Genomic DNA, 15,956 nt, shown 5'->3' with positions numbered 1-15,956 from the left:
CACTTCCAACCCAATGATGCCAATTCACCCGGCGCACCCACTGACTTTCCTAGAATGTTCCACACTGGTCTGGCTCACCTCGCAGACTGTACCGCAGTGGTCTGGCTCACCTCAGAGTGTGCCGCAGTGGTATGGCTCACCTCTCAGAGTGTACCATAATGGTATGGCTCACCTCTCTCAGAGTGTGCCGCAGTGGTATGGCTCACCTCTCAGAGTGTACCATAATGGTGTGGCTCACCTCTCTCAGAGTGTGCCGCAGTGGTCCGGCTCACCTCGCAGACTGTACCGCAGTGGTCTGGCTCACCTCAGAGTGTCCCGCAGTGGTTTAGTTCACCTCTCAGAGTGTGCCGCAGTGGTCTGGCTCACCTCTCAGTGTGCCGCAGTGGTCCGGCTCACCTCGCAGACTGTACTGCAGTGGTCTGGCTCACCTCAGAGTGTGCCGCAGTGGTTTGGTTCACCTCTCAGAGTGTGCCGCAGTGGTCTGGCTCACCTCTCAGAGTGTGCCGCAGTGGTCAGGCTCACCTCTCAGAGTGTGCCGCAGTGGTCTGGCTCACTTCTCAGAATGTGCTGCAGTGGTCCGGCTCACCTCAGAGTGTGCCGCAGTGGTTTAGTTCACCTCTCAGAGTGTGCCGCAGTGGTCCGGCTCACCTCTCAGAGTGTACCGCAGTGGTCCGGCTCACCTCTCAGAGTGTACCGCAGTGGTCTGGCTCACCTCTCAGAGTATGCCCCAGTGGTCTGGCTCAGTCCTGCAGGTCACAGTACCACCGCTCCACAGTCAGCCTTGTGATTATAAATGGCTCCCTCCAATGTCCAGGACTAATTGAAAGAGTGTTGGTGTTTCTGTGATGGTAACTGAGTATTTAAGGGAACTTTAAAGGCAGTGTGGTGTGACGCAACAGTCGGTTATATCAGCTCCTCCGTGTAAATCCAATATTGTTTTAAAGGTTGTCTTCCATTTATTCATTAATTATTTAATTCTCTTCATTTTTAAGTCCTATTAGTGTCTAATAGAGACAGTCAAACCAAGGTGCTAGGCCGTGTTCCCTCTGCAATAGTCCACAATCAAACCACACCTATTACATATTATACAAACAGGCTGCAGAAGTACCCTGTGGTGGCCCCTATGGCATTGATCCTTCGTCCCTGATAGAGCGGTCCTTGCTGGGATGTTCCAGTAGCCTTTGGGTCATTCTGGGCATTGACGCAGGACAGGTCACTGTGCAAGGAATGGTAACTGGCACTTAACCTAACGCAACTGTACATCACAGAGTAGAGATCCGGGGGTCGGTCTACAGTGCAAGGGCAAGATGCTATAGAAATACCATATGTACAAACATAAATGCATACATAATACTTAAGCACAGCAGTCATTGGAACTCCTGGCAGTTGGGATTGGATTTTTGGAAATCGAGATTTGAAGATTCACATAGAAAGGAGTATAGAGTCTTTTTACCAACAGATACGATGAACCTTTGGAAGTAAATGAACCATTACGGGCCATGAGCATCTTCGAGCAACATGGCTCTGAACATTTAGGTTCACGCTTTAAGACATAGAAAGGTGCAGATAAAGTACTGTCTCTGTGGGTGAGGTAAACCGGTTGTGGCAGACTCCGCGTGGACCTTAGGGCTATTGCCAGAACTTTATAAGCTTTCTTCTGCCCATCGCAGGCGCACACCCACCATGTGTCCCACAGGGCTACAGAAGCTAACACGAAGAGTGAAGTTACTCATACTTGGTTTGAGTTCAGAAAATAGAGGCTGAGACAATAAACCCTTGCAGCTCAGAGGTACAGGAAGCCAGTAAGTAAAAAATGCAGTGTGAAGACTCCCGTTCATGGCTTCACTTCCGAAGACCTCCAAACAGTAGCCAGAACTCAATCACTTAATCCTAACTTGCATAAAAAGCCACTAAGGGTAAAATCCTTGCTGCAATAAAATTCAAAGATAGAATGGATTACCCTGGGAAGATGGCATAACAGGCTCTGGAATTTGAACACGAATGCACCAGGCCAGTCAGGGAAAAGCAGGTCAATACGATGGCAGCTTGGGTAAGTGGTAGCTGCACAACCATGGCTTACTCTGGCTGGGAAGGTTGAGGAACCCCTGCCTGCCTGGATACGGGTTGGTCAGGTGCTGAAGAATAAAGCTGTGGGGAGGACAGGAGGGCTGGGGAGAGGCTGGTGGACTGAGAGGCACCTTGCCCTCATGCCTCCCCCATTTCATTCCCACCCCTCCTTTTCACCACTCCCATAGAACAAGACTAGACGCCACTTCAAGCATGGTCCGGCTCACACCATGCCCCTTACACTGTGCCATTAGATGAGTGGTGGGTGTCACCACTCCGATAGGCTCAGGTGTCCAGGTGTGAATACAGGTGAACGATGCCTATTCCCTCACGGAGAGCAACAAGGCAGCATGTGGCATAGCCGAGGTGTGCACCGTGCAACCGCCATTGCATCACCAACCACCAGAACTACCCACGCATGAAGGGGGGTACAAGCTACTCTGTCCTGAGCAGTCGCATTTGATCCCTCGCTGCAACACTCTTTTTCAGAACATTTTTAAAATAGTGTTGTTACTTTATTTTTATAACCACAGTTTTGTATAAAAGAGCTTTTTAAATTCAAAAGTAAATAAATGAAGACTGCTTGCTGGTTTCTGCCAGTAAGCAGTGGACACGCACCTGTCGCAGTTCGGTGAGGGAGATAGTGATGGTGACCGCACACAGGAACAGAATAGCGACCCCATAGCCAATGTACCCCAGACACAGCCACAGAATGGTGGTGAAGATCTGGTACACGTAGAGCAGATCGATGACCTGAGGGTGCAAAGATAACAGAGCATTAAGAAGATGGGGGACAGTCACACACGTGGACTAAGTCAAAGGATGTTCCAAGAGGTCATGCATGTTGAATCTACAGCCTCCCCAGCACAGTCCTGCCAGCCAGTTGGTCACATATGTTATCAGTGGCTTATGAGGGGCATGTTTATGAGATTCGTAATGCAGTGTAGCGCAGCAAGTCGCCTTGCTGCACTGTGCTGTGTGACAGCGAAAGGGCAGGAACCCATCGTATTTAAAAGAATATGGGCCATTCCTGCCTTTTCCCCACATTGGAGCTGTTTTGGATGCCTCGTGCCAATGCAGTCACCATCGGGCAAGATTGCCTCTGTTGCATGCAGGATTGTTTTTGTGCAGAAAGAGACACCTTCCTGCATAAAAATAACCTTGAGAGGCATATTCCTCTTTCTTTGTGTGCTGCAGCTTGAAATAAAAAGGAAGTATTAATAGGAAAAAAAGATATTCCTCCTGGTTATGGCTCTCCTGGGAAAACGCATCTTTTTAACGCATTCCCAGGAACACCCATGCAATGCCCGTGGAATGCCTTCTGTAGGAGTCTGGCTTAGTATATGATGCTCCCTCATGTAAGTGAAGCACTCTGAACAAATCAATACGACCCTTATGGTGGTTTGAGGTGTTTAGACAACGGTAGAAAGCTCTGTAAGTGGTAGCTGTGGAGAGCAGCCTTCAGGCTTGGTCCAGAAGGAGTGTAAAGCAGCTCGGTTTTCCAGTATCCAATCTTTAGTATGGGCTAAGTGAAAAAGAACCACACAGTATAGTTATGAAAATAGATATTTATTATAGTCACTCGTCAACACAATACAGCATCTCCTACCAGGAGATATACTAACAATGCACACAATACTTCAACATAGAATAGTACGAAGCACAAATACACAGGGGTCCCCAGGGGGAGACCAAACCATACACAAAAATAGTGGAATACGAACCACAACAGTAGTTGGGACTGGACCCTGAAGGTGTGGATTGTCAGGGACCCAAGATATCACCCTAGGTGGGAGTCTACGTACCCCACGACAGTTGTATGCAAAGAGGATACAGGACCGGGTACTCAATACTACTAAATGGGTATGTCGTGGTTGCAGTCTTGTGGTAAATTTAAATTACCTGTACTTAATTTATGCGGTAAAGTTCAATAAGGATAACTCAGAATAAATAAGAGGCAGAATCCGTGATATTTGAGGTTTTAAAAAGGGGTTTATTCCTTAAAAAGGAATTGGTTCGAACCAGGCAATCGGGTTCCGTCACCACGAAGGTTCGGGAAGGGATCGAGCCTACTTTATTGACAGGTTATCATATATATAGTCAATGCATTACAGTAAAGGCAGATGCAGAAGGCGTAACAGTTGAGAGGAGAGATAAGAATACACATACGTAATGAAAAAGGCGTTATAATAGGCGTGCATAAGGGCGTGTACTAGAAACGTCATTATGAGGATGTCACAGGTGGGTGGATCCATAAGAGAATCCTGCAATGTCAGCAGAAATACATGGCAGAGATGCGCGCACAGCAGCATGACGTGTGATTGACGTGTAACTGGAGGGTGAAGGGGACTTGACATTTAGCCCTACATGAGGAGACAGAAGTCTGGGATGTCAGAACAACCTAATCCCAAATCGTATCTAATATCTTGTGTTTAAGGAACTGTATTATCTGGAAGGAAAGGTCTCTCGGGCAGAGGCTATTCTATACTGACTGCTAGTGCGTGTATAAGCGTCTACGTGTCTACATGAGATGCGAGGGAGCATGGGCCTACCGTGGTAACAGGAGCTATGAATTACTTGCACGGAGACAGTAAGGCCGGGCCCTTTGCTCTGCAGCTGGAAGGGTGTTTACCTAAACTACTAGACAGGAATGTATTTTTCTGTGGAAATATGGATTTTTATGATCAGTTATGTCCCCTATCTTGGACCCCAACGGTTTCATGTATAAATCACAAGTACATGTATGTTTCCTCCAGTTCCAGTTATGAAGACGCAAACACATGTGCGTCCACCGTCAACATGTCCTCTTTCAGATCCGCCACGAATGGGCCGGATATTCTATTCCTAAGTATGAAAGGCCACCGGCTTTATATGGTTCATTTATCCCATTTTACAGTCCAGGCGAGTAGGCCCTGATTCTGCCATCAAGCCTTTTCTTGCCTTCTGCCTCTGAAAGCTCCAGTTTGAGCTCGCATCTGTATCTATGAACTTTGTCCTACTCCCTGCGCGGCTAACGGTGCCTGACTCCAGCCTGTTGCCTGCCAAAAAAACTGTATTTCACCTTCGAGATTATCTGTTCCGCTCCCCATTCAATGCATTCCTGTCTAGTAGTTTAAGTAAACATTCTTCCAGCTACCGAGCAAAAAGCCCGGCTTCTCTGTCTTTATGCAAGTAATTCATAGCCCTGTTACTATGGAAGATTTCTGCCCTCGCATCTAGTGTAGACACTTAGACGCTAGTACACGCACTCACAGTCAGTATAGAATAGATTTTGTTCGAAAGACCTTTCCTTTTGGATAACATAGTTCTTTAAACATAGGATGTTAGATATGATTTGGGATTAGGTTGACTTGACCCCCCAGACTTCTGTCTCCACATGTAGAGCTAAATGTCAAGTCCCCTTCACCCCCCTAGTTGCACGTCAATCACACGTCATACTGCTGCGCGCGCATCTCTGCCGAGTATTTCTGCTGACATTGCGAAATTCTTTCATGGAACCACCCTATTGTGACATCATACCTGATGACGTTCTTTAAGTTACGCCCAGTTACACCCATTTTAGTTACGCATGTATGTTTTATCTTTGTTATCAATTGTTACGCCTCCTGCATCTTTTTCACTGTAATGCCTATTGTATAAAAATGATTACCTGTCAATAAAGTAGGGTCCTTCACTTCCTGAACCTTCGTGGTGATGGAATATGGAGTCCATCAATTCGAATTGATTTTGGAATAAAGCCCGTTCGGAACCTCTAATACCACGGATTCTGCCTCTTATTTTACTGAGCTATTATTATAGATTTTCCGCATCAAATTAAGAACCGGTAATTAAATTATTTACCACATATATGGCGCCCGAATAGGGACACTTTCTCATCTCACGCGCCGGAGGTGCGTTGCAGGCCCGGTCTCCTGTCACAGCTGGACGGACAACAACGCGTACCCACAGGATTTCCTGTATCTCCCTCCTGCCGAGCGGGGGTAACTGAGGCTGCGATCAACACCCAGACGAGGCGGTGAGAAGTGCGAAGTATCCCGACCAGAGCCTAGCTGAGAGAGCAAGATCCGAGGTATACAGAGGCCCACCAGTTTCCGAAGTTTCCGAAGTTTCGAGTCGAGTCCAGTCCGGTTCAAGTCCAGTTCAGTTCAGTTCCGAGGCCTTCCGTTCCGAGCTACCCGGTGAGTACCATTGTCGGGGAGGCGTTCTGACGTGCACATAGTTTGTGCCGGTCAAGACGGGTTTGGGTACACAAATCCGGTCTGCACTGTTTCAGCAGTGTATCTGTACTGTTTAGCAGTATATCAAGTATGTCTAGTATATAATTCAGAATTATCTAGTTAGTACCGAGTATTATGCTTAGTGACTAGTTCCCTAAATGGCCATCATTGTTTATTCATTAAACGTTAAAATGTTAAAATGTTTTAAATACGTTCTGTATATTGTGGTGTGAATGACTGTTCATTATTGTGTTTTGTGGTATTAAACGTGTTCAAAATTAGGTATCAGATCAGTTCTCAATATGCCGCTCTTTTCGAAATTAAGACAGATCAAAACTAGAAAAGGGGTACTCGAAGAAGCTGTTCCCATTCCTCCTAGGGACACTCCAGGGTACTTCATGTATCATAAACATGGCCTAGACGCCATATTATTTCTTGATTTATGGGTAGACTACACCAAGGAATTACCAGAAAGTCAGAGGTGGCCCGCAGCTGGGACCTGGGATGCAGATTGCATCATGAAAGTAGAGGAAGAATTATGGAAAAAGAAAGCTAGACAGTCACAGAAAGATGCCATTGAATTATGGCGTAAAGAATCATATAGACGTACAGAAAAAGCGCTCAGACAGGAAGAGAAAAGTAAGGAGAATTCAAATAAAGTCCGAGAAAGTCTATTAATTGAAGAAGGTACTCGAGTAAAAGCAGAACAAATAGACAGACAAAGAAATGCCCTTATGAATGGTATGTATCCTCTTCTGGCCGAAGGGTTACCTAAGGCTACTCCGGAGATACCAAAAGACTTGCCACCCCCATTGTTTCCGATAAAAGCACATCCCAAAGGGCATCCCAGAACCGCAGAAGATGTTTTTCTTTCCTCTTATTTAGACGACGCAGCTCCCGAGTATGCTAATGCTGCGCCACATAGACCGCCTGCCGAGGGGGTTCAACGCCAAGACCCTCCTCCGTCTGTACCTCCGCAACAGCAAACTCCAACACAAGTCCCGGCAAGCACATCTGTTTCTACATCTGTATCCACACCTATGGTTGCTATATCACGTTCAACGAATCCTTTCACATCCAGCACCCCAGGTGGTGCTACCGGAGGTACATCAAACATTTTTTCCACGCCACCCAGAGTAAATAAACTTTCCTTTCAAGAATTAGCCCACCAACGTACGCCCAAACTAGTAACTCCCGACACGCTCAAGGAACTTCTAATAGATTGTAGATATGACCCTGTGCCCGGAAAAGGGGACGAAATGCTGCTGGCATCATTACGTATCCGACGAGCTGCAATATATTTAGGGAGGCTACCAGGAATGACTACACATTTAGAAAATATATATCACTTTGTCCAGTCAGGGCGAGATTCTGAGAGTATTAACAGAGCCATGGAGTACCAGAAAGTGGAAATACAGGGGGAACTGTCACGTTTCCTCATAAACTGTGTGATCAGAAATCAAGACCGACCAGGGGTAAATCCGGAAGAAATGCAAATTCTTACCACATGGAGTAGGAATATATCAGAGGGGAGACATGATAAACGATCATGTATAGTAGCTATGTGCCGCAAGATCCGCAAAGAAGTAGAACGAATACACGAAGAAAGATTAGCAGTAGACGAGCCTGAACAAACCGAGGAGGAGGAAGAATTAGAACTGCCCACAGGACAGTTAGAAACCATGGCCTATGTAGGTAGAGGAAGATCTTGCAATAATACTAGATGCTTTACTGATCTGTGGAAATATGGATTTTTCTGATCAGTTATGTCCCCTATCTTGGACCCCAACGGTTTCATGTATAAATCATAAGTACATGTATGTTCCCTCCAGTTCCAGTTATGAAGACGCAAATACATGTGCGTCCATCGTCAACATGTCCTCTTTCAGATCCGCCATGAATGGGCCGGATATTCCATTCCTAAGTACGAAAGGCCACCGGCTTTATATGGTTCACTTATGCCATTTTCCAGTCCAGGCGAGTAGGCCCTGATTCTGCCATCAAGCTTTTCCTGTCTTCTGCCTCTGAAAGCTCCAGTCCGAGCTCACATCTGTATCCATGAACTTTGTCCTACTCCCTGCGCAGCTAACGGTGCCTGACATCAGCCTGTTGCCTGCCAAAAACTGTATTTCACCTTCGAAATTATCTGCTCCGCTCCCTACCCAATGCATTCCTGTCTAGTAGTTTAAGTAAACATTCTGCCAGCTACCGAGCAAAAGGCCCGGCTTCTCTGTCTTTATGCAAGTAATTCATAGCCCTGTTCTATGGAAGATTTCTGCCCCCGCATCTAGTATAGACACTTAGACGCTTGTACACGCACTAATAGTCAGTATAGTCAGTATAGAATAAGATACTACTCTAAGAGAACTCTCTTTTGGATAACATAGTTCTTTAAACATAGGATGTTAGATATGATTTGGGATTAGGTTGACTTGACCCTCCAGACTTCTGTCGCCACATGTAGAGCTAAATGTCAAGTCCCCTTCACCCCCTAGTTGCACGTCAATCACACGTCATGCTGCTGCGCGCGCATTTCTGCCAAGTATTTCTGCTGACATAGCGAAATTCTTTCATGGAACCACCCTATTATGACATCATACCTGATGACGTTCTTTAGTTACGCCCAGTTACACCCACTTTGGCTACGCATGTATGTTTTATCTTTACTATCAATTGTTACGCCTCCTCCATTTGTTTCACTGTAATACCTATTGTATAAAAATGATTACCTGTCAATAAAGTAACGTCTTCACTTCCTGAACCTTCGTGGTGATGGAATATGGAGCTCATCAATTTAAATTGATTTTGGAATAAAGCCCGTTCCGAACCTCTAATACCACGGATTCTGCCTCTTATTTTACTGAGCTATTGTTATAGATTTTCCGCATCAAATTAAGTTCCGGTAATTAAATTATTTACCACATAAATGGCGCCCGAACAGGGACACTTTCTCATCTCACGCGCCGGCGGTGCGTTGCAGGCCCGGTCTCCTGTCACAGCTGGACGGACAACAACGCGTACCCACAGGATTTCCTGTATCTCCCTCCTGCCGAGCGGGGGTAACTGAGGCTGCGATCAACACCCAGACGAGGCGGTGAGAAGTGCGAGTATTCCGACCAGAGCCTAGCTGAGAGAGCAAGATCCGAGGTATACAGAGGCCCACCAGTTTCCGAAGTTCCGAGTCGAGTCCAGTCCGGTTCAAGTTCAGTTCAGTTCCGAGGCTTTCCGTTCCGAGCTACCCGGTGAGTACCATTATCGGGGAGGCGTTCTGACGTGCACATAGGTTGTGCCGGTCAAGACGGGTTTGGGTACACAAATCCGGTCTGCACTGTTTCAGCAGTGTATCTGTACTGTTTAGCAGTATATCAAGTATGTCTAGTATATAATTCAGATTTACCTAGTTAGTATCGAGTATTATGCTTAGTGACTAGTTCCCTAAATAACCATCATTGTTTATTCATTAAATGTTAACTGTTAAAATGTTTTAAATATGTTCTGTATATTGTGGTGTGAATGACTGTTCATTATTGTGTTTTATGGTATTAAACGTGTTCAAAATTAGGTATCAGATCAGTTCTCAATATGCCGCTCTTTTCGAAATTAAGACAGATCAAAACTAGAAAAGGGGTACTCGAAGAAGCTGTTCCCATTCCTCCTAGGGACACTCCAGGGTACTTCATGTATCATAAACATGGCCTAGACGCCATATTATTTCTTGATCTATGGGTAGACTACACCAAGGAATTACCAGAAAGTCAGAGATGGCCCGCAGCGGGGACCTGGGATGCAGATTGCATTATGAAAGTAGAAGAAGAATTATGGAAAAAGAAAGCTAGACAGTCACAGAAAGATGTCATTGAATTATGGCGTAAAGAATCATATAGACGCACAGAAAAAGCGCTCAGACAGGAAGAGAAAAGTAAGGAGAATTCAAATAAAGTTCGAGAAAGTGTATTAATTGAAGAAGGTACTCGAGTAAAGTCAGAACAAACAGACAGACAAAGAAATGCCCTTGTGAATGGTATGTATCCTCTTCTGGCCGAAGGATTACCTAAGGCTACTCCGGAAATACCAAAAGACTTGCCACCCCCATTGTTTCCGATAAAAGCACATCCCAAAGGGCATCCCAGATCCGCAGAAGATGTTTTTCTTTCCTCTTATTTAGACGACGCAGCTCCCGAGTATGCTAATGCTGCGCCACATAGACCATCTGCCGAGGGGGTTCAACGCCAAGACCCTCCTCCGTCTGTACCTCTGCAACAGCAAACCCCGACACAAGTTCCGGCAAGCACATCTGTTTCTACATCTGCATCCACACCTATGGTTGCTATATCCCGTTCAACGAATCCTTTCACATCCAGCACCCCAGGTGGTGCTACCGGAGGTGCATCAAGCATTTTTTCTACGCCACCCAGAACAAATAAACTTTCCTTTCAAGAATTAGCCCACCAACGTACACCCAAACTAGTAACTCCCAACACGCTCAAGGAACTTCTAATAGATTGTAGATATGACCCTGTGCCCGGAAAAGGGGACGAAATGATGCTGGCATCCTTACGTATCCGACGAGCTACAATATACTTAGGGAAGCTACCAGGAATGACTGCACATTTAGAAAATATATATCATTTTGTTCAGTCAGGGCGAGACCCTGAGAGTATTAACAGAGCCATGGAGTACCAAAAAGTGGAAATCCAGGGGGAACTGTTACGTTTCCTCATAAACTGTGTGATCAGAAATCAAGATCAACCAGGGGTAAGTCCGGAAGAAATGCAAATTCTTACCACATGGGGTAAGAATATTTCAGAGGGGAGACACGATAAACGATCATGTATAGTAGCTATGAGCCGAAAGATCCGCAAAGAAATAGAACGAATACACGAAGAAAGATTAGCAGTAGACGAACCTGAACAAACCGAGGACGAGGAAGAATTAGAACTGCCCACAGGACAGTTAGAAACCATGGCCTATGTAGGTAGAGGAAGATCTTGCAATAATACTAGATGCTTTACTGATCCGATATGTCCGATACGTCCAGAAAATAACAGAAAATTCCAAACTCCTATAATAAATATAAGGTCCCCCGAACATTCGTTCCAAGCCGCTGACAAATTACTCCGAGAACGAAGGGGTTATCATATACTCGATTCTATGGACGAACAAGAATTAGCCAGGTCGGCCGTTCACTGGGTTGATAGTCCTGGAAAATATGGTGATGATACACTAGCGCATACGTTTTTGAACCTCGCCCCAGATGAACAGCGTTTAGCTGGTATCTATATGATTCAACAACTTCTTATATTATATAAAAGCCAACACTCCGATCCTGGCCCCTTACCAGATATATTGACTGAATTACTCATGAATAAATGGAGAGGTTCCGGTACTAAGTTAATTAGAGAAATACTAGAATCTAGAAGGCAGTACATTCTTTTTGTATGTCCTGAACATGTCTCACTGCCCATCAAGGAAAGAACGACGTATTACATGGATAGACAAAATCCCTTACGAGAAGTGCACCCGATAAAGGGTGATGACAATGAGTTTAAACGTGTGTTTGTATACATACCCATATCCAAAATAGAACTATTAGAAATGAAGAAAGTGGTACCCAGTCATGACAAAGACCCAGCGGGTTTCCACCGTGAAATTAAAGATATGTTACTCATGGGAGAATATACCTACCCCGACATTATGACAATATTGAAGGTATTATTGCCTGCGGGCATTTACGAAAAACTCAAGGAAAAGGATTGGGAGGTGGGAGACCAGAAGATAGATTGGACAGCATTAGAAAACGAAGAAAAAGCTCGAGGTCCAGGTTCAGGGCTCGGGGACAAGACCAAAGCACTACCAGGTTTACTAGTACAGGTATTGCCACGTTTATTAACTATGAAAAAGGAAGACTGGGGTGCAATCTCAGCCTGTAAACAAAAATCAGATGAAGACACTAGTGATTTCTATTCCCGATTTGAGAAATGTTTTGGTATAAATAGTGGAATAAAAGCAAGTAGCGAGTCGTATCCACATCTGTTTGTGACAAAGTTAGTTGAAAATGCCTTGCCCCAAGTTAAGAATAGAATATTGAAGTTCGAGAGTACCTGGCAAGGTAACACTCCGTCACAAATGTTACAAATGCTACAGTACCATCACAATAGAATCAGAGAAGAACAAGAACATGAACATAGACGCATGAAAGACACAAAAATGAAAATGCTAGTTTCCCAGACAGTTCCAGCTGACGGTCATAAGAAGGGTATAACACAGTCCAGTGTTTCAGCAGGTCCTGTTAAAGGGACGTGCAACTATTGCAAACAGCCAGGTCATTATGTACACGATTGTCCCGTTTTAAAACATAATATCGCCATAGGTAACACAAAAGAAAGACCAAGACCACTTAGACAGGATCAGAACCAACAAGGAGCCCCGCAGCATACACAGTCCATGCCAGCTCCGCAACAGTCTATGCCAGCTCCACCACCGCAGCCTATTGCTGCCACACAAACAACGACCCGACAGATGTATCAGACCGCACAGTATGACTATCCTGATTATCAACGATACTCATGAAACAGCCTAGAGAGGGAAGTTGGCTTACCCCTTATTGAGGTCCCTGTAGATCAAGAAGGACCTTATGTACACAGTGAACTGTTAGGTCAAGATAGAAAATTCTTACTTGATACAGGGGCAAGTCGAACAACAATAAAACGTAGTGAAGTTCCAGGGGCACCCCTCTCAGGCTCACAGAATATTTCCCTTGGCTTTTCAGGAAAACCCATCATTAACGAAGTAACACAGCCTCTTCCACTTACGATCGGTCCCTTGACACGAACTACAGATTTATTACTTACTAAATCATGTCCAGAAAACTTGTTAGGCATAAAAACTTTGAAAGCTCTAGGAGCTATAATATGTTGTTCTCCAGAAGGAGTAAGATTGTTTTTACGTGATTTCAAAGGGCACTACGTGTCCCGAGACATGGATCACCGATTACAGACTTTACCGACACATTTATGGGCACAAGGCCCTACAGATGTTGGTTGCATGAACATTACACCATATCGAGTCACACTAAAGGCAGGAGTGGTACTTCCACGAATGCGACAATACAAGTTACCACCAGATGCTGTAGTGGCTTTACTACAAATCATTGACGAGCTTATTACCCAAGGAGTGGTTGTGGAAACTGACTCCAATGTATGTAATTCACCGATAATTCCGATTCTTAAACGAACCGATCCAACAGCCCCGCCAGTATATCGATTGGTTATTGATCTGCGCGAATTAAATAAATGCATAGTACCACAATACCCCGTAGTCCCAGACATTTCTTCATTACTGACAGCCATTGATTCCGAAGCAACATTCTTTACTGTAATTGATCTCAAGAATGCCTTTTTCAGCGTCCCAATAGATCCGGAAAGCCAATACTTGTTCGGATTTAGTTTAAATGGACGAAGCTTTAAATTCACACGCGCACCTCAAGGATTTACAGAAAGCCCCAGCATTTATAGCCAAGCACTGAAACGAGAACTCGACAGTATCCACATGCCAGTCAACACTGCCCTGCTCCAATATGTCGATGATCTGCTGATCACCGCTAGAAGCGAACCTGAATGTGAAAAAGCCTCACTGACGGTTTTACAATTTTTGGCCGAAAAGGGGCACAAGGTGTCCCCTTCTAAGCTGCAATTCTGTGTCCAGCGAGTTGTTTACCTTGGTCACTCGCTGTCCAAGGAGGGAAGGCAGCTTACACCAGATCGCATCCAGCTAATTGCTAATATGCCAGTACCCAAGACACAAAAGGAGGTGCGGGCTTTCATAGGCCTCACTTCATATTGTAGGCAGTGGATCCCTCAGTATGCATTTCTAGCAAAACCACTCATTCAATTGACAACACAGGAGGCAGCCACATCGACTGTTCTCCCTTGGACTCAGGAACATACACAGGCTTTTGAAAGCCTAAAGAAAGCCTTATGCCAAGCACCTGTTTTAGCAACACCATGTTACAATAAACAGTTTACACTCTTCGTTACAGAACGCGAAGGTACTGCCTTGTCAGTACTCACACAGGAACAAGCAGGATCACACAAACCATGTGCTTATTTTTCTAGTACATTAGATCCCGTAGCTCAGGCTTTGCCTGCGTGCCTGAAATCAGTGGCAGCAACAGCTTTAGCAATCAGACAAAGCGATGCCATAGTACTAGGACATCCATTGACAGTACAAGTACCACATGCAGTAGAGGTTCTCTTGAACCGCACACAAACACAACACTTGACTATAGCACGACTTACTGGTTACGAATTAACATTGTTTCAGCCACATATAGAAATCAGACGTTGTAGTACATTGAATCCTGCCACACTGTTACCAATAAACGGAACAGACCCACTTGCACATGATTGTATTGAAGTTATCACTATCACGACGAAACCCAGACAAGATTTGACAGACGTCCCATTGTCAGACCCAGACCTGACGTTGTATGTAGATGGTTCATGTATGAGAACAGGTACAGGAGAGCTAGTGGCCGCTTACGCAGTCACAACAGACACTGAAATCGTTGAAACAAATTGCATAAATACCTTGTCAGCTCAAGCCGCAGAGCTCATCGCTCTGACACAAGCCTGTATTCAAGCCACAAATAAAAAAGTCAACATATACACTGATTCACGTTATGCATTCGGAGTTGTACATGACTTCGGCGTGCTGTGGCGAGAGAGAGGTTATTTAACTTCTCACGGTGCCCACATTCAGCACGGACCCCTCATTCATGCCTTATTAGATGCAATACATCTACCCACTGCAATATCAATTATGAAATGTAAAGCCCATACGAAAGTTACTGATATCATTTCTCAAGGCAATGATCTAGCTGACAGAACAGCTAAACAGACTGCTCAAACTCGAACATCCGACATGACAAAGACAATAGTCCCGACACCAATATATTGCATGATGGTTAAGGATCCCGCTCTTGACGTAATCGACATACAGACACATGCTACACCAGACGAAATAAAGAAATGGACTGAATTAGGAGGGATCCAAACGGATCAAGGATGGATGACGAAGGAAAAATCTGTGTGGTTCCTTCCTGATTCAATGGTCCAAGTTATAATTAATACTGTACATAGTCCAGCGCATCTAGGAGAAAAAGCTATGCTAGACAGCATTCAACACATTTGGTTTAACAAACATTTACGAGCAGCAGCTAAACAAAAAGTTCGTACCTGTATGATCTGTTGTCAGTTTAACCCAGGTAAAAGCATTCCCGTAGAACAGGGTGGATTTCAGCCTCCTGATCACCCTTTTGAAGTCCTCCAGATGGATTATATCCAGATGGAACGATGTCGAGGATTCAAATATGTTCTCGTAGTTGTCTGTGCTCTTTCCCGTTGGACAGAGGCATACCCGGTTTCAGATTACACTGCCCCGACTACTGCCAAACAGTTAGTTCGAGAATTCTTCCCACGGTACGGTTTACCACGTGCTGTCTACTCAGATAACGGCCAGCCGTTCTCATCCGAATTAATGAAACACGTTTCACTTTTGTTAGGCTATCAGTGGAAATTTCACTGTGTCCGACACCCCGAGGCAGCAGGTCTCGTGGAAAGACATAATCAGACCCTGAAAATTAGATTGTCCAAAATTTGTAGAGAGAAAGGT

At 44.9% G+C, this 15,956-nt stretch overlaps 1 protein-coding gene across 1 annotated transcript in view; it reads right to left on the bottom strand.

Moving 5' to 3' along the window:
* LOC146788629 (putative cation-transporting ATPase 13A4) overlaps positions 1–15,956 on the bottom strand; it is a 389,548-nt gene that overhangs the window by 296,034 nt on the left and 77,558 nt on the right. The window contains exon 7 of the mRNA XM_085633188.1: positions 2,686–2,820. Within this exon, the coding sequence (XP_085489314.1) occupies positions 2,686–2,820 (135 nt within the window). The remainder of the gene's footprint in view (positions 1–2,685; positions 2,821–15,956) is intronic.

Source organism: Triturus cristatus, chromosome 11, assembly GCF_964204655.1.
Source record: "Triturus cristatus chromosome 11, aTriCri1.1, whole genome shotgun sequence".
Lineage (NCBI taxonomy): Eukaryota > Metazoa > Chordata > Amphibia > Caudata > Salamandridae > Triturus > Triturus cristatus.
The sequence above is the reverse complement of the archived record's forward strand: the minus strand, read 5'-3'. Positions and strand labels throughout refer to the sequence as shown.